Genomic DNA, 21,796 nt, shown 5'->3' with positions numbered 1-21,796 from the left:
AAACATACGAGCATCAACCCACCACATATCTAGATTATCAACATTCTAAGCATAACATCATAATCTATGAGCCACCTTTAATTCCCATGCGATGCACATTCTGAATTTCGACTTCACTAAAATAATGCAACAGGCTTTTAGTCTCCTTAATGAGATTACCGTCTGCTGAAAAAGATTCTTGCTCCTCTTGTATTTCTTTAATCATCACCAAGCAAATCACTTTCAATAATAATTTTGGAGAAACCCAAATTGACACAAAGCTGTAAACCCCTTAATAAAGCCAAAAGTTTAATAGTTGCAGGATCGTCTACCTCATTCTCCACCTTACTAGCGGCCATCACCAAGCTTCCTATATCATCTTTAAGCACAAAACCCACACTAACTTTTTGCATATCAACAAACATAGCTCCATCTACATTCAGTTTTAAGAAGCCCACTGGTAGTTGCATCGAGCAGCACATTCTCTTAGCATTCCCTGTTGATTTATGTAAAATATGTAAAATAATTATAATGAGTTAGGTATGTATAAAGTATATAAACTACAAGGAAAATAAATAAATAAATCCAAAGAAGAAAAGGAGTTTCTACCTTTTTGGTCAATGAACCCAACCACAACCAACATTCTACTCCAGTACATATGAAATTAAAGGTCATAACGAGAATTCAACACGATCGAGGGAAGAAGTTTCAGTACAAAGTTAGTAACAATATTATAAGATTAGCCTCCATAACTCTAAACTGCCTATTCCCTCCTAATTAATTACTAAGTAGAGTAAGCCAAAATTTCACCACTGCAGGTTACAAATTGTATGAGCCGGACAGCTTGAGAAGTCACTGTGAGGGATCCATGGCTCTGACTTCAGGGTTTCTTGTGGTCCTTCTCCTAATCTGCTGGATGGACCATGGTTTGGCTCAAGCCAACACGATCCATTACTATGACTTTGTTGTGAGTATCATGATCTCATGCATCTCTCACTCTCTCACTCTCTCTATCGATATCTTCTCTAGCACATAAATGTATGTTGGTATACACTTGACACATGCATGCAGCTGAAGGAGACAAACTTTACAAGGTTGTGCAGCAGCAAGAGCATGTTGGTTGTAAATGAAAGTTTGCCAGGCCCTGTCATTCGGGTAACAAAAGGAGATACTGTTTATGTTAATGTCCATAATCAAGGATCCTATGGTGTTACCATTCATTGGTAAGCTCTCTCTCTCTCTCTCATCCAATTGGACGAGTCTTGTCAGGACGTGCATGTCTTGTAACTTGCGGCAAAAGAGTTCAGGATCGATTTGTAGATATAGCTTAATGAAGGAAGGGCTCTACAGCCACCCGACTCGGGATCCAGACAAGTGTAAATTTTTATATACATATTTTTTTATGAATACTCTTAAATATAAAAAAAAAAATACAACATCAATAAAAATACTTAATTATTAAGTAAAAAACTAAAAAAAACAAGGGAGAAATGCTCGCGACCCATCCTCGAAATTCCTAGCATTTCTCTAATGAAGTCATGTACATGACTTGATTATATAGTTATATTTAATGGAGAAGTCTAGAGAAGAAAAGAGGAAGCTCGATCGGTAGATCATATGCTGCATGCACTGGAGAAGTCTTACGATTGACCCTCAGGTGGCAGGTGGGATCGGCAGGATCCTAAACTCTCTACATTAATAATTAATGTTCTGTTCTAAAAAAAAAGGGAATTAATGAATTAGAGAACTGCTATATATATAAAAGTAAATCTACAAACTGACATGACTCTACGTGATCTGTTAGATCTATTTTATAATAAAAGTAACTTCACATAAAATCACGTCAGTTTGTAAATTCACATAAAATCACGTCAATTTGTAAATTTACTTTTGTATAATTTCTTTATAGTTAAAATATTCTCGATTAATTAATTAGTTGAAAAACAGGCATGGAGTACATCAACCAAGGAATCCATGGTCGGATGGTCCAGAGTACATAACACAATGTCCAATAGAGCCATCAACCAATTTTACTTATGAAATCATAATTTCAGATGAGGAAGGCACCCTTTGGTGGCATGCACATAGTGATTGGACCCGAGCTGGTGTCCATGGTGCTATTGTAGTTTTGCCATCCAACGACACAGGTTTCCCCTTTCCCCAGCCAGATGCTGAAGAAATTGTCGTTCTCGGTAAGTAACCAAATTATGATCTTTTCTTATCACAAATAAAAGATGATTTGCGCATGCGCATGCGCATGGACATGGCCAGACAGAGACATATGTAAAACAGTAAATTCATTGTTCTTCATGTGTCTGTTTGTGCACACATGCTCTCTCTGCTCTCTACATGCAAATGTTGTTTGACAGGATGGATATGATTGCATATTGCAGGATCTTGGTATACGGGTGACGTGAACGAGGAAGTTGCAGAGGACCTCGAAGCTGGGGGAGACACTCCTGGCTCCAATTCTTATATCATCAATGGCCAACCGGGTGATTTCCTCCCTTGCTCTAACCGTACGTGCATGGAAAATTAATACACACTGTCCATGCCTTCTGCTATAATACATAAATGCAGTCATTGTTAATGTTGTGTTGCAGAAAGTACATACAAATGGCAAGTGGATTACGGCAAGACTTATCTGCTTCGCTTGGTGAATGCAGCCATGAGCGCAGAGCTCTATTTTGCTATTGCTCAACACAGCCTCACGGTGGTAGGATTGGATGGATCATACCTGAAACCTGTTGTCACTGATTTTGTGATGATTGCCCCGGGACAAACAATGGACATTTTGGTCAAAGCAAATCAGCCTCTTGGCCGATATTACATTGCTGCTAGACAGTTTGACAGTGTCAGGCCGGATGTCACAGATTATGATCAAACAAATGCCACTGCAATTCTTGAATATTCAGGCAATTACAGTACTTCCTCATCAACACCAATTTTCCCTAGCAGTCTTAAAACATACCAGGACATCAAATCTGCATTGAACTTCACCAACCGTCTTAGTAGTTTAGCAGACCAAGACCATCCCGTTAATATCCCCATAAACATCACTACTAGAATGTATATCACAGTTACGATGAACAATGTTGTCTTTGACTATGAGGGAGTCTCAAAAAGGGCACTTTCTTCTGCCTTAAACAACGTCAGCTGGATTAACCAAGATACAGATGTACTGCTTGCCTACTACAGGTACCTCTTTTTTATATTTGGATCATCTTTGTCATCACTTTTTCTTCCACAAGCCAACGAGGGAAAAACTTCAATGGAAGTGGTTTGTTGGGGGGGGGAAATCAGTAGCTTGTAATATTGTAATCCTACTGCATTAATGTTTACATTGGATGTTAATTACACAAGTCAACGTTCATTCCAGGAACTTGAGTGGGTTTTACACCACAGATTTTCCAGATTTCCCACCTAGTTTTTTCAACTTCACAGCTTTGGATGTACCTGACAATGCCACCGATACCGTCCAAGGAACCAAGGTGAAGATGCTTGATTATAATGAAGAGGTGGAGATAGTGTTTCAGGGCACCAATGTGTTTGATGCATTGGAGGATCATCCAATGCACCTACATGGCTACACCTTTTATGTGGTTGGCTCAGGAGGTGGCAACTTTGATACTGAGACTGACCCAAAATGCTACAATTTGGTTGACCCGCCTAAGATGAATACCGTTTCCTTGCCTAAGAATGGATGGGTTGCTCTTAGATTCAAAGCAAGTAATCCTGGTATGTTTCTTAATTGGTTTTCTCTCACAAAGGTACCTCTTGCAATTTCTTTACAATGTGACCTCAAGGCTACACAAACTTTGTCACTTGATACACTTACTCGAAACGTAAGTTGATTTGATGAAAATACGTAACATGACACAATCTTAAAGGCCAAGTTTTTAATAAAGGGTTTACATGGTATGGAAAGTAAATCATAACTCGATTGTGAATGGATAAATTATTGCAGGAGTATGGCTATGGCACTGTCATTTGGATAGACATCTAAGTTGGGGTATGAACACTGTCTTTATAGTGAGAAATGGTGGCACACCTGAGACAAGTATCCGTGAACCACCTCCTTACTTGCCGCCTTGTAAGGGTTCATCGCCGATTCAGCTCTTAAATTTTGACAAATCGAATGAGAATAAATTAAATATGATCAATTAAGTGGACGTCTCCTAGATATGGAGTATTTGCTTTATGTATCTAAAAGTACCTCGAGTAGATCTAAATAAAAAGATATGAACTGTAACCCATGAGTTTAATGACTTCTCATTACCATCATTGCTACTGAAAATAAGATGTACACCTGGTGAATTTTGTTCTGTATGAGAGGAGTCAATTAAGAACTCGGAAAATGTAACTATGTATGAAAAATAAGGGACTTGTTTCACAGCTTTAAATAGATCACCAAGATTCAACAACAAAGTTCTGCTCAGTCATTTTTTATTTTTGTGCATTCTGATGGGGTTCAAAACCTTCTTGGTTATCAATACTTAGTGTTGCACTGTCTCAGCATGAAGTCCATTATACCTGCTTTCTGCCCTAACATGCACAAACACAACGACAATAATTTATCAATTCAGAGACCAGAAAGGAAAAAATAAAATAAAATAAAATAATACGTTATTCATGTATAAATTCAAAACTTATTGGACAAATGGTGATTTAACTGTTTTAAACCTGATCGGCCTGTCTTATTTGCATGTAGAACTACGACTCAAAAGTCAAACATGTGATTAGACTTGCCTGCTGCCACTACTCAATAAAACAAGGTATGCTGGATCTTGGGGGCTGAGCTGAAACAGCTTCCAAGCAATGTAGACACATGTAGTAATACTAAAATACGGGAGAAAAACATATTAGTAACGAATTCAAAATACATTGAAACACCAGGAACAAATTTATGCCCCATGCTGGTGTTAGGATAGCATGGACGCTCAAAACGATAACATAGAAAAGATGTGCCAAAAGAAAAAACTTCACCCTTTATATCTTAATATGAGCTATATTTTTCTTGTCCACTTGTAAGATTTGTACTGTCATAAGACAAGTGAGTTCTTGTCCATGCTGTTAAAAGCTTTAGTAAAGGAACAATCTGTGATGTTTGTGAAAGCCTAAAACTGAAACATCCATCCATTCACATCCATACGTAGTCAAAAACAAGAATGAGTCTCAGCAAAAGTGCAAGGGAACAAGAATGCACTGGGCAACTGGCAATATAAAAATTCAGCATGTAAAAATTTAGTAAAAACAGAGGTCGGAAGATGCAATGTGGATTTAATAGACTAATATATAGATTCTTAGCCGGTCCGGTAAAATGCTGTATGATATCTATGTCCTTAAAAAGGATACATCAATAATTTGGACTGCAGTTTGTAATAATTAAGGTATATAATACGATCTATGCCATATACTACATAAACCCTTAGATCAGCTTATGTTTTTAAATAAGGGTTTTGATGGGCAATACCACGTCAATAACATGGGATGCGAGAGAAATGAAGGCATGGCATATAATATTTTCCATATAATAACCATGAATGCTGGAAAAATGAATACAATTGTCTAAAAAACAGAGTCATAAACAAAAAAATAGATGTCAAAAACCATTACTTTCAACAAATGCCATGTTGGAGGCATAGAGACGAGCAGTTCTGGAAATATAAATGTAGCACATAAAATAGCACTAGTTAGTTACTGGTTAGAATCCAATCGATGAACATATTATGACCAAAGTACAAGCGAAAAATGTTCTCATATAGATGCATTTTTATATCAGGAAATTCCAAGATTTTACCTTTGCAATTTACATAGCTTAATAGAAAATTTTACATTTTAATGTCAGAAAATCCTCATATTAAGTTGTATGAGGCATTTCGGTCAATAAGGTTCCATTTAGTAGTCATCATAGACAGTATCATAACATTACAAACCTCATCAAATTGCATGTTTCCATAAGTAGAAAAATCAAAGCACGGCTAACATTTGAAATCAGGAGTGAAAAATTACCTGCCAAAAGATATCAATAGAATTATCCAAATGATGGCACTAATCCAATTTGATTCCTTGTAGTAAACCCAAACCTGATATTTAACACGGAAGTATGAATATCTTGATTATTCAAAAAAGAAAACATAATGATGATATTAAAAAGCCAAACATGTAAGACACTTCTCAAGGTAAATCTTCCTTCACATATGGTTACATTTCATCATCTCACTTTAAAAAGACAAACGAAGAAAAGAAGAAAAATATGATTTTAAATTTGAAGAATCTCATCACAAAGCAAAATAGAATAGACCCGATTCATCCTCTTGACATTCTTAATGTCTTAATTTGGCAGTCCAAGTCAGTAAGATAAGCTGAGCAGAGGTCCATGTTCAACCAACAGCAGAAGCAACAAAAAGTACATTTTTGCAAGGGGCTAAAAACACACATGTAAGTTCACTTTGAGCTTATGCATCATTGTTATGGGGATCCTTTTCACCTTTATGGTGCTCTCATGAACACCTGATTGCAACTGTTAAGGATCAAATCTATGCTCAGTTTTAGGAAGCAGAAATTTGAAATACAAGTTCAACTAGAAAGTTTTTCTCTATAAGAATTAACTAGAGGAGTTGAAATCAGGGAACAGGGTTATGAGTCATAGCAATCATAATCAATCACTTGAGCAGCTTAAGATTATTTTACCTTCAGTGAACATTATGAGGATTTTACTATCCTATTTTTCTTTGGATCGTGTTAGAAGAAAGTTTTCAGGAGAATGTTCAACCATCCACAACTGAAGAAGAAAAGAAATTTCTATTCTTGAGACCTCTTTTTGGCCAGATATACCTGGAATACATTAATACTTCAAAAAGCTCATCCGTAGGAGCACCCCATATGCATAGCCTACTGTTTGCTTCCAAAAGAAAAGATAAAGTCCAAACTATACCTTAGAATCCAATATTTCTTTTATTAGGTACTTTCTAGAAACTGACCCAAGTGATGCCCAAATTATCATGGATTTATCCATCTTCAGTTCTTAAAGCTGATTCTAGGACCCCAGCATAAAAATCATAGGATGCCCGCTAGCAAGATGAAAGTTTCCATCCACAGTTACTTTTTGACTTTCTATCTGTTCCTCACAAGTTAATGGTGACATTAGATGCTTGCAAATAGCAACAAAACTGCAAAGATGAAGGCACTAGGGACATACTGATAAAGCCACAACATTGATATAGAAGTCGATAAGTGTTGCTAGCATCCACCTGCAAACATTTATCAAAATCATTTCATTCATATTACAGATAAATGACCTTCACAAACAGAAACTTGAAGAGGGGACATGTTATGTGCTCACTCATGTACAAATAGCAAATGCAAAAGTAGAAAGTAGCTTTAGCAAACAGCGTCTGCCTCCAAGAACAACGTGGTGAGTGACCAGACCCATTTATTTGCCCTGAAATTATCATATCTAGTGCTAGGTGTCGTACCCTACCTTCAACCTTCAAAATGTGCAACAGCAATCTATGCAGTAGGTGAAATACACATTTACTAGTGCATCTTAATATCCAACCGCAAGAAGTGGCTTCAGCTAGTGAAAATGACTAGCATGAATACTACTTAATTTACCACTTTTTTAAAACTGCCAATTTGGAGTTCTGTTAACAAAAGCCCTAGAAGTTTCATACTTATGGAACAACAACAACAAAGACATCATAGCCTGAGAATTGACCAAACAAAAACAAAATAAAAAAAGCAAAATTAAAGGCAAAAATAAAAGTTTTTTATGTGAGGGCCATAACATTACAATAAACAGGTACTTACACATGCCCCAAGGAATGTAAAAACATACAATTCTATCAGGTAAATTTTAACCCAACGGCTTGCTCACCTGTATTTTTTAGGTAACATCACACATTCTCGACATAATGTAAAAAGCATGATACAACACATCAAAGAGTTATCTTCTCTTGACTTTCATACCAAAATTATTTTTTGTGGAATAAACTATTAATGTGGAACTGTTATTCAATGATAATGATGAAAATAGAACTTACGGAGTGAAAAGCTCTTTGCGGAAAGGAGAACCATCAGTCAAGAGAGTATAAAGCAAAGTTCCCGTCATCAAACAACCCAAAGCAACAAAAAGGATTCTTAGAGTCACAACAGAAGAGTGCTTCCTCTTTTGCTCCATGTTAACCCTATGCAATGAGTGTTTTCAAAATAAAGCAAACATTATGAGAGAAGTAGATAGGCAACCCAAAAATAAACGTGTTTACTGAAATATGCAATTACATTTTCTTCATTGAAAAAAAAAATCCAGAAGATTACATTACAGCTATTACTCACAGATTACATATAAAATGTCCTTCCTTTTATAGATAATGAACGTTTATTAGAGAAGAGAACAACTCAAGTAAACGTGGTATTTACAAAAGTATGAACTGAAAACAACAATGTAAATTTCAAAAGAAAAGGAGGTGGGAATACTACCAAAGATAACTGTCCAATCATACAACACTCTCCAATAGTGATTTTCATTCAACCATTGAAAGATTGACAAGGTTATTCCTCTCTCTGCAAACGAAAAAGAGAGGGAAAGGATCCATATAAAAGTAACTATTTTGTCTCTCAAACTTACTTCCCAACTAAAAAGAACATCAACAACCTTCTTTGGCATCACCATTGAACTCCAAATAAAGCGAAGACAAATGACCATAAAACTCTCCTTACTTTTCTCAAAATAAAAAAAGACCATAAAACTCTCACATTAAACAATTGAGCGGCAAATGATATAGTGACTCACTACTTGGTTTAATCACCATTGAACTCCACATAAAATGAAGACCAAAGACCATAAATCTCTCCCATAAGACAATTAAGCAGAAAATGATATGGTGACCCACTACTTGGTTTACACATGTTATGCCTTTCCACCAAAGTAAAATTCCTCTTGATGAGAATTGAGATTATCCACATTAGGATCTTTTCCAGATCAACTTCTCTGGGTACTTTTATATGCCAGATTCTCATCCAAGGAAATCACTATACACCCTCTAAATATCCTAAAAAAGAACGAACATCAAATTCATCACTACAGTTGAACGAGGATAGAAGAATCGAATGTAGGATATTAAAAAGAGTGACTGATTTGAGCACATATCCTAACAACACCTAGGATTACATGGCAGAATCCTTTAGCAATAGAAAGACCATATAAAACTGGCTGCTAAGCATCCCAATACTTGGCCATAAGAAACAAAGCATGGAAATAAATCATTTGGCTCAGCATCTCATAGCACATACCTTTCAAAGTCGATCCCCCTATCATCCTTTCCCGCAAATTTAATAAACTTTAGACCTCCCTCAACTAGCCCTAATGCTTCTTTATTGATTGCACCCACAAGCCTCTTTACCAAATCTGCCATCTACCTTCCCATAAATTCCCATAGCTTGCACCAATTACACTTCTCAAAGATGATCCCTCTCCGCATCATACTGCCACAACCATTTCCCCAACAATATTTGATTAAAGGTACTTAGTTCTCTAATCCCGACCTTCCGATTATAATGGGAGAAAATACAACATTTTCAAATCCAGTTAATGATACTAAAAACTATCTCCGATCCCACCCCAAACTAGAAAAGAAAGTGAAATAACTACTAACTCAAACATAGGCAACAAGCTTAAAACTGATGGTATAACCTACCATTTCTTTGTGGCACTAGTGCGTAGGTACATATACCTGCGGACAAAATATTATATATCTATCTATATTTACACACAAACACACACACACTAATAGTTTAGTATACATACTTGTCTGTATGCCGCAACAGAACATAATACATGGGATCTTGTAAAGATTCTTGAGACGACAACTTGAGAAATTGCATAAGAATGTAGGCACATGTAGTAATGCTGAAAAGCAAAAATAAAGAAAGAAAATTTAACAACCAAATTGCGGAAAAATGAGAGATCATAAAAACTCTATACAATGAATGATCAGCCATCCCATTTGTGCTGACAATGACTTGGATGACACTATAACCGCTGGAATTCCATTACAAGAGTGTAAGTTCCATGAAAATTATATAATTGATGGTCACGAGCTCATTTACAAGTTTGATACTTCAATAATAATGCTGAAGACATGTAAACAACTTAAAACCTTTAAATTTGCAAAAGGACTCAAAGGCTCATTCCCAACTTTCGCCTTAGATAGCAAACCAAGAAATATCAATAAATTTTGAAAGAGAAATAATGAGCCTGAATCTGCAGTTCTCGTTAAAAAAATACCATAAAAATTAAACGAAACACTTCAAAACCACAAAGCGAACAAAATTCTTGCATAAATGAAGCGGTCCAAATAACATGATAATGTAAATTTGAGGCTCAACGTCATTTCTTTGGACTCTTGAAAACAGAATTCATGTCAATAGACCTTCCTGAGATAGGTAGACTCCCCACGGTATATTTTTTCTAAACAAAGAGTAATCTTCATCAGATTTAAACGAAGACAATAAAGATACCTGCCAAAGCATACTAGCAGGATTATCCAGAGTATTGCACAGAGCCAGGTCGATTCCTTGTAGAGAATCCATACCTGATATGGTAGATAAGTGCATTAGTTCAAATAAATTTTTATTCAAGAAGCAAAATTACCTGATTACCTGAGAATTCTAGGTAAGACAATTTCCTTCAACTACAAATAGGAATCTAAGCTATCAGTCAGATTATGCACTCTGCATATTTGGGATTGATGACTAAACTGAGAGGACATAGCAAAAAAACAATAAATGCACGATCCAATCCACTATTTCTGACTTAGAGGTCTCGCCCTCGAATCCTCCACAAACTTCAGTATCTGCAACCATTGGAGGAAAACCCCAGGGTACCAATTCGAAACCAAGAAAACAATTTGCAGCGAGTGATGAACAGAATCAATAAACCAGGAGATGAATTGGCAAATTTAAACCAAGGTGAAACAAGATAAATTGATTAAGCAAAGTTCATATCCACACCATCAGATGTCAGATGTCAGAAGTACAACTAGGATAGCACCAATTTTAATCCTCCTCTACTAAATCAACCATGTGCAATATCCAGAATAAAAAAAAGCAACTGAGAGATATTTCCCAGAAAGCTCTAGACAGGTAACGTTCCATCACTCTTATTAAAATCACTAATGAAATTTGATGGTTTTTACTAATTTTGCTCCCATTAGAAACTTCAACATACTTCTTACCAAACTCAACGATTTTTTCTTTGTTGTAATTCTGTTCAAGCTCTCAGTTGGAACTTCAAGAAAAAATATCTAAAATAAACAGATACTGCGTTTTCAATAAAATATTTTTTAAAGAAAGATGTGGTAAACATACCGCCAAAGTTATAACGTTGATATAGAAGTCGACCAAGGTTGCTGCCATCCACCTGAATTAAATTTCAAAAAATCGTCTCTTTATTTCGTAATTTCTTGCTCCAATACATGATTATGATTTAATACTTATATATATTTCATTAAAGAACTAGTAGCAATGAAGAAAACAGAACAAACTAAATATATTCCATGATGATCTTACACACATGTAAGATGCATACATATGAAAAGCACATATCAATTTTAGTCTTCTCGAGGAAAAATCTATAAATAAAACCTGTTAAACTGGCAGTAGCAAAAGTGACAACTTGAAACTATCGGGAATCCGGCGTATGAAGAGTTGATTAAACAAGAAGATGTTGCTATAATGTTTGGGATTATCTTATAATGAGAAGCCAAGAGCCCAATCTAGAAACCTTAGAGGCCAACCATAGCAAAAACGTTAGCATGAGGGAGGGATCAAAAAGCCAGTGTTCCTTCTCCACTTCACTACGAGTTATGGCCAATATATTGAGATAACGAGAGACACAGAGAGAGAGAGAGTACGGGGTAAGGAGCTCTTTGCGAAAAGGAAGACCATCGACGAAGATGGTGACGATGAGAGTGGCCACCATAGCACAGCACAACACGGCGAAGAGAGTTCTTAGCCCAGTAACCAATAAATTCGCCATTGCTTTTTCCGAAGAGTCGCAGAGCAGAAAAGGAAGCGCGCGCGAGTCGACTCTGAAGTTCGTGGGATGGTTAAATCTCCCCAGTCGCCGTTAAAAAGCATGGACACGAGTGCACCACGTCCCCCATTCATATTACAGGTAAATAATACGATTTTTTTTTAAGTTAGAAAAATAATAACTACAGTTGTGATTTAGAATTATAATTCGGCAAATATCATATAATTATTTTTTTAAAAATAAATAAATTTAAAATTTAAATAAAAAATTAATTTTTTAATAATAAATTTTATTTTTATTGAAATAACTGTACGACGTTTATACTATATATGACATTATTTTTTTTATTAATAGAAATGATATTTGCGTACAAGTAATGTATTTTTTTAAAAAATAAATAAATATAAATTTATATAAAAAAATAAAAATTTTAATAGACTTCATTTTAAAAAAATGATGTTTAATTCTTTCTAAAATGATTTATATTCCTTTTATGCTGATTACTTATTTTTCTTCTCTCTCGATAATCAATGATAAGATAATATGATTACGATAATAGGAGGAATATTGACAACATAAAGCATAAAGTGCATTATTTGAAAATAGAAAAATAATTTATAATCAATGGACATTTTGCATTTCATTCTCGGGAAACTCTAGGGGCTCGATGTGGTGATAAAGTTCGATTTACACCCTCTAACAAATGCCCGACACGTACGGTTTCTAGCAAAGGATGAATAGAAATGCTTGTACGTAATAAATTCACCCGTATGCATCTTCCTCTCAACTCTGTTTCTCCTCTCCTCTGGAAATACAAATTCAAATTCACACATGTCCGGTTTGAAGCTTTTCCTTTCATTCTCCGGTGTTATTAGGGCACCAAAGCCTGACTCAACGTTCAGGCAATATATATATAATTTATATTCTTTCTTTTCAAGGAACTTGCACGATGAGAGCTTGTAAAAGATTAATACAACTTAATATATGCTTTTTATCCATGTAATGTGATTCTTTGCGAGTTTGGTTTGAAAACTCCAGATACAGCTTTTTCTGGGTTTTAAAGAGATGGATGAACTGGTTGCCATACTGCAATGCATCCATCGACTCCTGCTCAGTTATGATTATATATTTTGTCAAATTAATGCATACTCTTACCTTAGGACATGAGCATCCATACCAGTTTTTACCATACAAATCCCACCTTCTCGTGAGACCCAAGTGCCAGAGGTCGGTAAAATTTGCGTCCTGAGAAAAGCTTGCTGCCTTATTTACCCTTCAAGTTTACATGGCTAGTAAAAGCTAGTAATGGTATCATTTCGGGTATTCCATGTTCGTCGAAGTGTCGAACAAGCTCTGCTTCAATGCCAACCACAAAAGGTTGCTATACCGCAAAATTTAGTATGGCAGTTTCATTACCACAAATGGAGCATTCATTTCCTAATCTATGCATAAACAACTCGTGGTGAATCAATCCAAGATAGGTTTCTACAAGACTATCCCTTCCCGAAATGGAAATGATCACATTCGAGCATGAACATGAACTAGCAAGAACTCAGTAAACAGGTTGTATCCAAAAACAAAACAGAAAATAGACGAATCACAAGAACCAATAAATCAGAACACAAAACGATACTAGGTCCGTCAGATTATTTGAGATCTCAGATCAGCACGCACAACCACCACTTTGCTCCGCCTCTGAAGCAACCTCAGGTATACCCTGGAAATATCTGCAATTAAAAATACACAAATGTTTGTCAAAAAAAAAAAGGCCACCCATGCATCTCATAGGCCGCTCCAAAATCTGAATGAATTTATAATATAATACCCATGAGCAGAAAGAAATGCATGACGCATTCGGTTACATCTGTGAGTTGGGATTCACATTTCAAAAAATCTATAAAATGACAAAAATACCATGCTCTATTGCACCATAATACAAACTATGAACTGGTATAAAAGAACAGAGCAGGGACCAAAAACCATTAGCCGTTAGCTAGGTAGAAATTAAATTTATAACACCAAGCCAATCCAAAAAAGATATCAACATTCAGAAAAAACTTACATGTCCTGGTCACGCTCATTGGCTAGTGCGGTCTTGCCAATACTGAAGAATGCAGGATCAACATTATAATCCTCTTTTGCTGATGTCTCAAAGTAAGGGATGTTGCCTTTTGAAGCACACCACTCCTTTGCTTTCTTCTCAGAAACCTGGAGAGATGATAATTATAACAACATGTGGGGAACAAAAAAAACATAGATACCATTGCAACTTCTATCCTTACCACACGACTATTCCCACCATCAACATCAATCTTGTTTCCGAGTAGTATAAATGGAAATGTCCTGGGATTAGCTGGGTTTGCCTGAGGCGACAATGGAAGTGGAAACCATGTCAGCATTTGACAGAAAATATATATCTATATATATATATATCATATTCCTTGGAAAAATCATTGATAGACACAAACTACAAATTATTAAATTGAAAATAATCAACTCAAGTACCAAAACAAATGATAACAGCGGTTAACTTGCAAAAAGAACTAATATTTATTTCCATATGATTGTTAACTTTCATGAATAACTACCAGATGTATGCAGAGTTTCGATGGAGTTAATGCATGTCTTGTCCATGCATAGTTCGGCAAACAGGGATCCAGCATTTGCTTACAGCAGAAGTTGGAAGTCATTACAAGAAAACTAGTCTAAAGTTTATAGAGAGGGCAACATGTAGGGTGGTCATACTTGCCATCTAAAGGAGCATCCAGTGGAGTCCTAATCATGTTCGATAAAAGGGTGGAGAAATGTATGGGTGATTTCACTGTGGCTTGCTCTTTTATCAAGTTAGAAGATGGCATCCAAGGGGCATTTGCTAGAGTTAATGGCCCAATATTGATTCAGAGAGAAGGCCTGTGTGGGAAGAATTGGCGGGACTTCTTTTCTTTTCTTTTCTTTTTAATGTCGGGAAACATTTCCAAGGCAAGACCCTTTGGACCCACCCCTGCAGAATAAACCTTGGTCACGTGCACCGCACCCTCGGAAATTTTCCTATATGGAACTAGTTAAATCATTGGCTTTTCACCAGGGGGTGTGGCCCCAAAGAATTATTTGCACCTATGAGATATTGAACCTTGGACCTTGAAGGGAGTGATACTCCAAGACCAAGATCTTCACCACTTGGGCCAAACCTTGGGGTTGGCGAGACTTCTTAGGTGGTAAGAGTTACCAAGTTGCATAGGGGGTGACTTTAACGTAACTCGCTTCCCAAGCGAAAGGTCAGGTGTGTCCTACATCACTCCCGCCATGAGGGAGTTTTCTGATTTCATTTCAGAACAGGAGCTTATGGATATTCCATTAACTGGAGGTACGTTTACTTGGTCCAACGACTAAGAACTCCCATCTTGATCGAGGATTGATAGGTTTTTGCTAACTCCAGATTGGGAGTTACACTTTCTAGATGTAACTCAATGAAGATTACCCCGTTTATGCTCTGATCACTTCCCCATCATCTTAGAATATGGAGGCATCCAAGGGAGTATAAGGTATTTTAAATTTGAGAATATGTGGCTTAAATCTGACGATTTTGTAAACAAGGTCAGACAATGATGATCTTCTTACAATATCCAAGATTCTCCAAACTTCATAATGAAGTTAAAAGCACTTAAACATGATCTGAAGGAATGGAATGAACAAGTTTTTGGCAATGTGATTTAGCAGAAGCACTCCTTATATGAGCTACAGGGTCTAGAGGGTGAGGATGAGGTAGGAATTCTCTCTGAATATGAGAAAATTCGCAAGAGTTAGGTAGTCATAGAACTTGAAAGAGTAACATTGATGGAGGAGATTTCGTGGAGACAAAAATCAAGGGCGCTATGGCTCAAGGAGGGAGACAAACGTACGGAGTTCTTCCATATGGTGGGTAATTCTCATAGGAGGAACAATGTTATTGATATGCTCATGGTGGAAGGGGCAATTTCCTTAGATCAGCTAGTCATCAAGAACCACATTATGCAATATTACCAACACCTCCTTTCTGAACAACTTAAACAACATACTTGGCAACCGAAAGTGGATGGTATAACTTTTTCAGCATTAGATCAACAATGCACAGGGTGGCTTGAGAGGCCTTTTGAAGAAGACAAAGTGTGAAAAGTAATCTGTGGCGTGGCTAGTCACAACGCCCCAAGCCTTGATGGTTTTACCATTGGCTTCTTCCAAGCTTGTTGGAAAGTGATTAAGGGTGATTTTATGGTCTTTAAGGATTTTCACACTAATGCTAGATTTGGAAAAAGTCTTAATGCTACCTTCTTTAGCACTCAATCCCAAAAAGATGGGGCCCACGAATGTTAGAGGCTATCGCCCCATTAGCCTTGTGAATGGGGTTTACAAGATTCTTTCCAAAGTGCTAGCAATTAGATTGAGTTCGGTGGTAGAAAAGTTAATTTTGAAGCCGCAAAATGCATTTGTCAAAGGTAGACAAATCCAAGATTTGATCTTAATTGCAAATGAAGTTTTAGATGGACGATTCAAATCTAGAGAACTTGGGTTACTTTGCAAATTAGACATGGAGAAAGCCTATGATCGCATCAACTGGAAGTTCTTACTTTATTTACTTGCAAGATATGTCTTTGGGGAGAAATGACAAAAATGGGTAGAATTTGGATCTCTACAGTTCGATTCTCTATCTTAGTGAATGGCTCACTGGTGGGTTTCTTCAACTCCTTCCGTGGTTTGAGACAAAGGGACCCCCTCTCTCCTTTGCTTTTTTTTTTTATTTGTCATGGAAGGTCTTAGTAAAATGATTGTGGGCCTTGTGGAAGGTGGTTACTCTATAGTTTCTCAGTGGGGAATGGTGATTATGGCTCCATTGATATTTCTCACCTGCTACTTGATGACGACACTGTCATCTTTTGTGGTGCACATCCAATCTTTGAGGGCTCTACTTCCTTGTTTTGAAGCTATCTTAGGATTGAGAGTTAATCTCTCAAAGTCTGAATTGGTGCTGGTGGGGGCTGTCCTTAAAGTGGAGAATTTAGCCTCACTCTTGGGATCCAAGGTATCATCTCTTACCTCTAAAGTATCTTGGCTTACCATTGGCTGCATCCTTTAAATCAAAAAGGATTTGGAATGGTGTGGTTGAAAAGGTGGAGCGCACATTGGCTTTTTGGAAGAGATTGTATTTGTCGAAAGGTGGTAGGCTCAGTTTGATTAAAAGTACTCTTTCTAACCTACCTACCTATTTTCTTTCCCTGCTCTCACTCCCCACAAAGGTAGCTAACTGTATTGGGAAGCTAAAACAGGACTTCTTGTGGAGTGGATTGGGGGAAGAGCTATCTAGTTAATTGGTCAACTGTCTGTACTCCAATTTCTGTGGGTGGATAGGGGATTTGTAACTTGACGAAATTCAATTAAGCCTTGTTGGGTAAATGATTGTGGAGGTACCAACATGAAAGGGGGGCCTATGGAAGTTTGTTATAGATCCAGAGTTTAGAGAGGCTTGGGGGGGATGGTACTCGAATTGGGTATGCAGCCCATATGGTGTGGGTTTGTGGAAGTACATTAGGAGACATTGGGAGATCTTCCAAAGACATTAACATATTGTGGTGGACGACGGCTCTCGTGTCAGATTTTGATATGACAAATGGTGTGGTGAAAGAAGTCCTCAAGACACCTTCCCTCCCATTTTTGAGCTTGCACAAGAAAATAATGCAGTGATAGCCAATCTACTGGTCTTTTCCAATGGCTCCCTCAATGGAATGTTGATTTCATTAAGGCAGCCCAAGATTGAGAGTTGGAGACTATCACAGAGTTCTATGCAGCATTATATTCCGTAAGCATGAGAGAGGGTACCGGCAATAAGATGAACTGGAGCCCCTCCAAGAAAGGTAGATTCACTGTCAGATCGTTTTACCAAGTTCTAAAGAGCCCTAGAATGACCATGTTCCCATGAAAGAGTATATGGTAGATGAAAACTCCTTCAAAAGAAGCTTTTCTCGTATGGACAGCATCATTGGACAAGATCCATTGAAAATCATGGATGAGCTTCAAGTTTTCTTTTTTAAATCATTGTTCTTATGGACAGGGGTCCTTGTTTGTAGTGGGCTAAATGTCCATGATTTTCTCCTTTCACTTGTCAACTCTAACTAGGTGCTTCTCAAGTATATTCCTTGTGTACTTGGGTTTTGCGTATTTCTATGAATAAAACTTTTTGATTACCTATTAAAAAATAACTACCGGACGATCGAAGACAATGAGCGCTCATTAGAGGAACTTAGATTACTGTTTGTTAGAACTTTATTTCTATGGGCCATAGCTGTAGATTTTAACAGCCTTGGTTTTCATGATTTTCTTATTTCCATTTCTTCTTCCGAAATAGGTGTTACCTCTTGTACACCATCTTGTGTACTTTGGCTATGCCTATTCTTATTAATACAATCGTTTACTTATTAAAAAAAAATATGAACTTGCATAAATAACTTATATTTCAATTCTAGCTTAACACCGCAAAGCATGTGGTATGTAAAAAGGTGCAATCAAGAGAAGTGAAGAAAATATATCTATGCACATTTCAATGTGTAAAGCAGACATTATGATAAAGCTGCAAATCATTTTTTTTTTTTTTTTTTGGATAAGCAGATAAGCTTCATATCATAGTATCAACAGATCATGCTAATCTGATTCAACCAAGTTAAAGCTCTGTCATCACACCGAACCAGATTAGGCACGAATAACAATACTACATATATCAGTGCACAATATAATATTAAGAAAACATAAATTTTAACAAGAAAAACAAAAACCACATTCACATTGCAGAATTTTAAAAGATGCATCAAATCTGAATTCTTGGATTTTGCCAAGTCCAGTCTCAATTGCATTAAATATAAATCCATTCAGCTTTGGATTCTAGCATACATAATTGGGTTACTGAACTTGAATCCTATCAGATCCAAACTAGGTCCAACCTATCAACAACCTGAATCTCAAGTTGAATGTTTTGCTGAATAAATGCTGAATAAATGGCTTTCTGATCCTTTGGGGTTGAACTTATGAGAGGAAGCAGTCCACTCAATAAATGGATGTCTGAATCTCAAGGACTAATCATAGGATTACCTTTTCAACATACTCTCTTTATATAGATAAGTAATCTCTTTCTCATACAATCCTTATTAAGTGAACGAAAAACTTGAGGTTCTTTGCAATTAATTTCAATTTCTCAAATAATAACTTAACAGTCATAACGGGATGTGAATTTAAATGACAGGCCAAACAGTTTTAAAGGCCGCATTTTTCAGAAATTCAAGAAATTGCATTAGAGAGATACATGGCAAGCTAGCAAATCATTCAAAGCAAAAAGGCCGTAAAGAATCAAGAAACGCCTACAGAACCTGTTTAAGAAACTCCTCGTGCCAGTTGTCAAGAGTATCAAACGATTTCATCACGTTAACATCATAAACTAGAACACAGCAATCTGCCCCTCTATAAAATGCAACTCCAAGACTTTGAAACCGCTCTTGCCCAGCCGTGTCCCAGATCTACCACCGTGTATCCACAATGTATTAGCATGAAAATTTCCTAACATCTCAAAAGAAAAGTATTAAGCTCGTATAGAATGCCCAAATGCCATTACCCACTTGCAGAGTGACGAGCCTGTCATCAATTTGTAGCTCTTTCGTGACAAAGTCGGCACCAATTGTAGCTTTATACTGCTGAGTGAACCTCTTGTGCACATATCTATAAAGTAGTTAACGACCCACAACCACGAACTCGCGTATAATAATCAAAACAATAATAATTTAAAAAAAAAAAGATAGTAATGCTGTATTTTGATCAGAAGCACAGTAAAATATATGGTTCGGCTGCAATGCACTAGATAAAATTTAAAATATTAAACGAAAATTAATCAAATTAGTAACCAAATTGTGAGCGAGAAACGCATCAAGAAAGAGGCACGCAATATAGTTATTAAAAAACAAAAATGGAGAATTATAAAGATCGATGAACATTGTAAAAATTTGTATCAATGTATCAGAAATACGTATCGCACAGATCAACCAATAAACTTGAGAGGATACTGATTCATCAACGACGTCTTGCCAACCCTGAAATCCCAAAATGAAATCATCAGTATCCAGGAAGACATAAATGCACACGTTTGTCATGAGTAGATGTGTATAAAGCCCTAAGGACGTACCCGCTGTCGCCAAGGACGATGACCTTGAGCAAGGTGCGCCTACGCAATGACATGACGGTTCGGATTTGGAGAGAACTTTAGATATATAGATGGAAATATAAAAATCGAGCCTTTTTTAGCTTTGGATTGCTATTCGATTATCTACGTGCACTTTTCGACGAGCTCCTTTTAAAGCGGAAGAAAAAAGGTACCGCCAATTTCGATAGCTTTCGGTCGTGTATTTCTCCGTTCTATAGTCTTTTGTGGAACCCAACCGCTAGCGGCAAAGCGACATAAAAGGGAGGAAGGTTCTCTTTGCCGCGAGAGCTTTTACTCAGACAAACTGGAGAAAGCGTTAAATACTGTAGCATCCAGAGACACAGATGACATTGAAACAGCTATTTTCCAAAATTTATCCAGCTCAAATAGAAAGTGCTATAAATATATATATATATATTGTTTCAATTCCAAATCCTACTTAAATACGGATACTTTTTAATTTTTAATCTTATTATTAAATAATTATTATAATTTTTTCAATCTTACAAATAAAATATAAAAATAATTTAATATTTTAAAATTTTACAATAAAAATTATATTATAATAATATTTTAACTTTATAATATTTTTATTCAATTTTTTATATCTCATTTTTCAAAACTACATAAATATCTTAACTCAAACAATTTTATTACTATTTACAAACTATTTCATTATTATTTACATATATCTCATATATATATAACCAAACGAGACCTGAATAATATGAATATAAAGTTATAAATCTTCAAATTTACACGTCTCATATAGATTATTATGTTGAGTGCTACTTATAAATCGGTATAAAAGATATATTCTCTATAATACTGATGACATGATTTGATAATACTGAGAGAATTCTCTCATTAATCAAATCATGTCATCTCAATAATGTAAATGGTAGGGGCAAAATATTTTCAATTTGGATTAAAAATCACGTTGGTCTGTCTCATTCCATGATGAATGAGAAATTCGATTTGTGGTCCCATATCGGGGTATGGTTTTTTTAGCTCGGACCATACCGAATTGGATTGAATTGTCTACATTTAAGTTTTTTTAAATAATATTATATAATAGATGTATAAGTCAATTATATAATTTTCATGTAATATATCACCATTGACCATTTAAAATGTAAAATAATGTATGCTATCAATTGACTAATATATAATATATGTTATTATATGTAGGTATATACTCTACTATTTACATTTAGTTAAAATAATTACATCATTTTTTTAAGAGATGCTATGGACAATTCTCATTCTTACTTTCATATGGGTTTGTAGAACAAGTTGTGAAACTTGTCTCTCCCTAATAAAGTTAAAAATTTTGTATCGAGGGCTTGTACTAATAGCTTGCCTACTAAGATTAATTTGCTAAAAATGGTTGTAGTGGAAGATGGATGTCACCCATGTATTGTGTTTGTGTCGTGATGTTTATGAAATGTGGAGATCTATATGCCAAATAATTTTGTCATTCTTGGGTCCTGGTCATCAATTTGAAATGGTAGCATGAAAGATTATGGAAACTAATTTGTTTTTGATTTCACTATTTTGTTAATATT

At 36.0% G+C, this 21,796-nt stretch overlaps 3 protein-coding genes across 7 annotated transcripts; 1 reads left to right on the top strand and 2 right to left on the bottom strand.

The window, feature by feature from the left end:
* Nucleotides 1-771: 771 nt before the first annotated feature.
* Nucleotides 772-4,280, top strand: LOC122299239 (putative laccase-9). Its single transcript, XM_043109341.1, has 7 exons — nt 772-946; nt 1,051-1,202; nt 1,927-2,171; nt 2,373-2,498; nt 2,583-3,177; nt 3,359-3,717; nt 3,947-4,280. Exons 1-7 carry the CDS (start codon nt 848-850, stop codon nt 4,144-4,146), a joined length of 1,776 nt encoding a protein of 591 aa, XP_042965275.1. The 5' UTR covers nt 772-847; the 3' UTR covers nt 4,147-4,280.
* LOC122299238 lies at nt 4,222-12,106 on the bottom strand. Of its 4 annotated transcripts, none has more exons than XR_006239638.1 (9): nt 11,895-12,106; nt 11,350-11,401; nt 10,501-10,574; nt 9,788-9,889; nt 8,025-8,168; nt 7,181-7,232; nt 5,992-6,065; nt 4,663-4,818; nt 4,222-4,519 (listed from the first exon to the last, which is right to left on the bottom strand). XR_006239638.1 is itself a non-coding variant. In XM_043109339.1 (9 exons), the coding sequence occupies exons 1-9, from the start codon at nt 12,017-12,019 to the stop codon at nt 4,507-4,509; spliced, it is 726 nt and encodes a 241-aa protein (XP_042965273.1). In that variant the 5' UTR covers nt 12,020-12,105; the 3' UTR covers nt 4,222-4,506. The 4 variants fall into 4 exon arrangements, 2 of the variants coding, with proteins under 2 accessions (XP_042965273.1, XP_042965272.1); XR_006239637.1 differs by having other exon boundaries at nt 4,222-4,524; nt 11,895-12,105; XM_043109339.1 differs by having other exon boundaries at nt 4,729-4,818; nt 11,895-12,105.
* Nucleotides 12,107-13,398: 1,292 nt separating this feature from the next.
* LOC122298374 (ras-related protein Rab7) lies at nt 13,399-20,607 on the bottom strand. Of its 2 annotated transcripts, XM_043108095.1 has the most exons (7): nt 20,211-20,607; nt 20,092-20,118; nt 19,651-19,750; nt 19,405-19,551; nt 14,299-14,379; nt 14,079-14,224; nt 13,399-13,743 (listed from the first exon to the last, which is right to left on the bottom strand). In XM_043108095.1, the coding sequence occupies exons 1-7, from the start codon at nt 20,261-20,263 to the stop codon at nt 13,680-13,682; spliced, it is 618 nt and encodes a 205-aa protein (XP_042964029.1). In that variant the 5' UTR covers nt 20,264-20,607; the 3' UTR covers nt 13,399-13,679. The 2 variants fall into 2 exon arrangements, with proteins under 2 accessions (XP_042964029.1, XP_042964030.1); XM_043108096.1 differs by lacking the exon at nt 20,211-20,607 and having other exon boundaries at nt 19,647-19,750.
* Nucleotides 20,608-21,796: the final 1,189 nt, after the last annotated feature.

This window comes from Carya illinoinensis, chromosome 16 (assembly GCF_018687715.1).
Source record: "Carya illinoinensis cultivar Pawnee chromosome 16, C.illinoinensisPawnee_v1, whole genome shotgun sequence".
NCBI classification, from domain to species: Eukaryota; Viridiplantae; Streptophyta; class Magnoliopsida; order Fagales; family Juglandaceae; genus Carya; species Carya illinoinensis.
The sequence above is the reverse complement of the archived record's forward strand: the minus strand, read 5'-3'. Positions and strand labels throughout refer to the sequence as shown.

What these genes read in the sequence shown, in the direction of transcription:
- LOC122299239 (XM_043109341.1), top strand. Translation starts at nt 848, where the DNA reads ATGGCTCTGACTTCAGGGTTTCTTGTGGTCCTTCTCCTAATCTGCTGG. An exon ending in TCCATTACTATGACTTTGTT is followed by an intron (nt 947 to 1,050) that starts GTGAGTATCATG and finishes ACATGCATGCAG; the next exon opens with CTGAAGGAGACAAACTTTAC. An exon ending in TATGGTGTTACCATTCATTG is followed by an intron (nt 1,203 to 1,926) that starts GTAAGCTCTCTC and finishes GTTGAAAAACAG; the next exon opens with GCATGGAGTACATCAACCAA.
- LOC122298374 (XM_043108095.1), bottom strand. Translation starts at nt 20,263, where the DNA reads ATGTCATTGCGTAGGCGCACCTTGCTCAAGGTCATCGTCCTTGGCGAC. An exon ending in AAGACGTCGTTGATGAATCA is followed by an intron (nt 19,751 to 20,091) that starts GTATCCTCTCAA and finishes ACTACTTTATAG; the next exon opens with ATATGTGCACAAGAGGTTCA. An exon ending in AATGAGCGTGACCAGGACAT is followed by an intron (nt 13,744 to 14,078) that starts GTAAGTTTTTTC and finishes TTTTAATTGCAG; the next exon opens with ATATTTCCAGGGTATACCTG.
- LOC122299238 (XM_043109338.1), bottom strand. Translation starts at nt 12,019, where the DNA reads ATGGCGAATTTATTGGTTACTGGGCTAAGAACTCTCTTCGCCGTGTTG. An exon ending in TCAACGTTATAACTTTGGCG is followed by an intron (nt 10,575 to 11,349) that starts GTATGTTTACCA and finishes CTACCATATCAG; the next exon opens with GTATGGATTCTCTACAAGGA. An exon ending in TTATTGAGTAGTGGCAGCAG is followed by an intron (nt 4,525 to 4,728) that starts GCAAGTCTAATC and finishes TGTGCATGTTAG; the next exon opens with GGCAGAAAGCAGGTATAATG.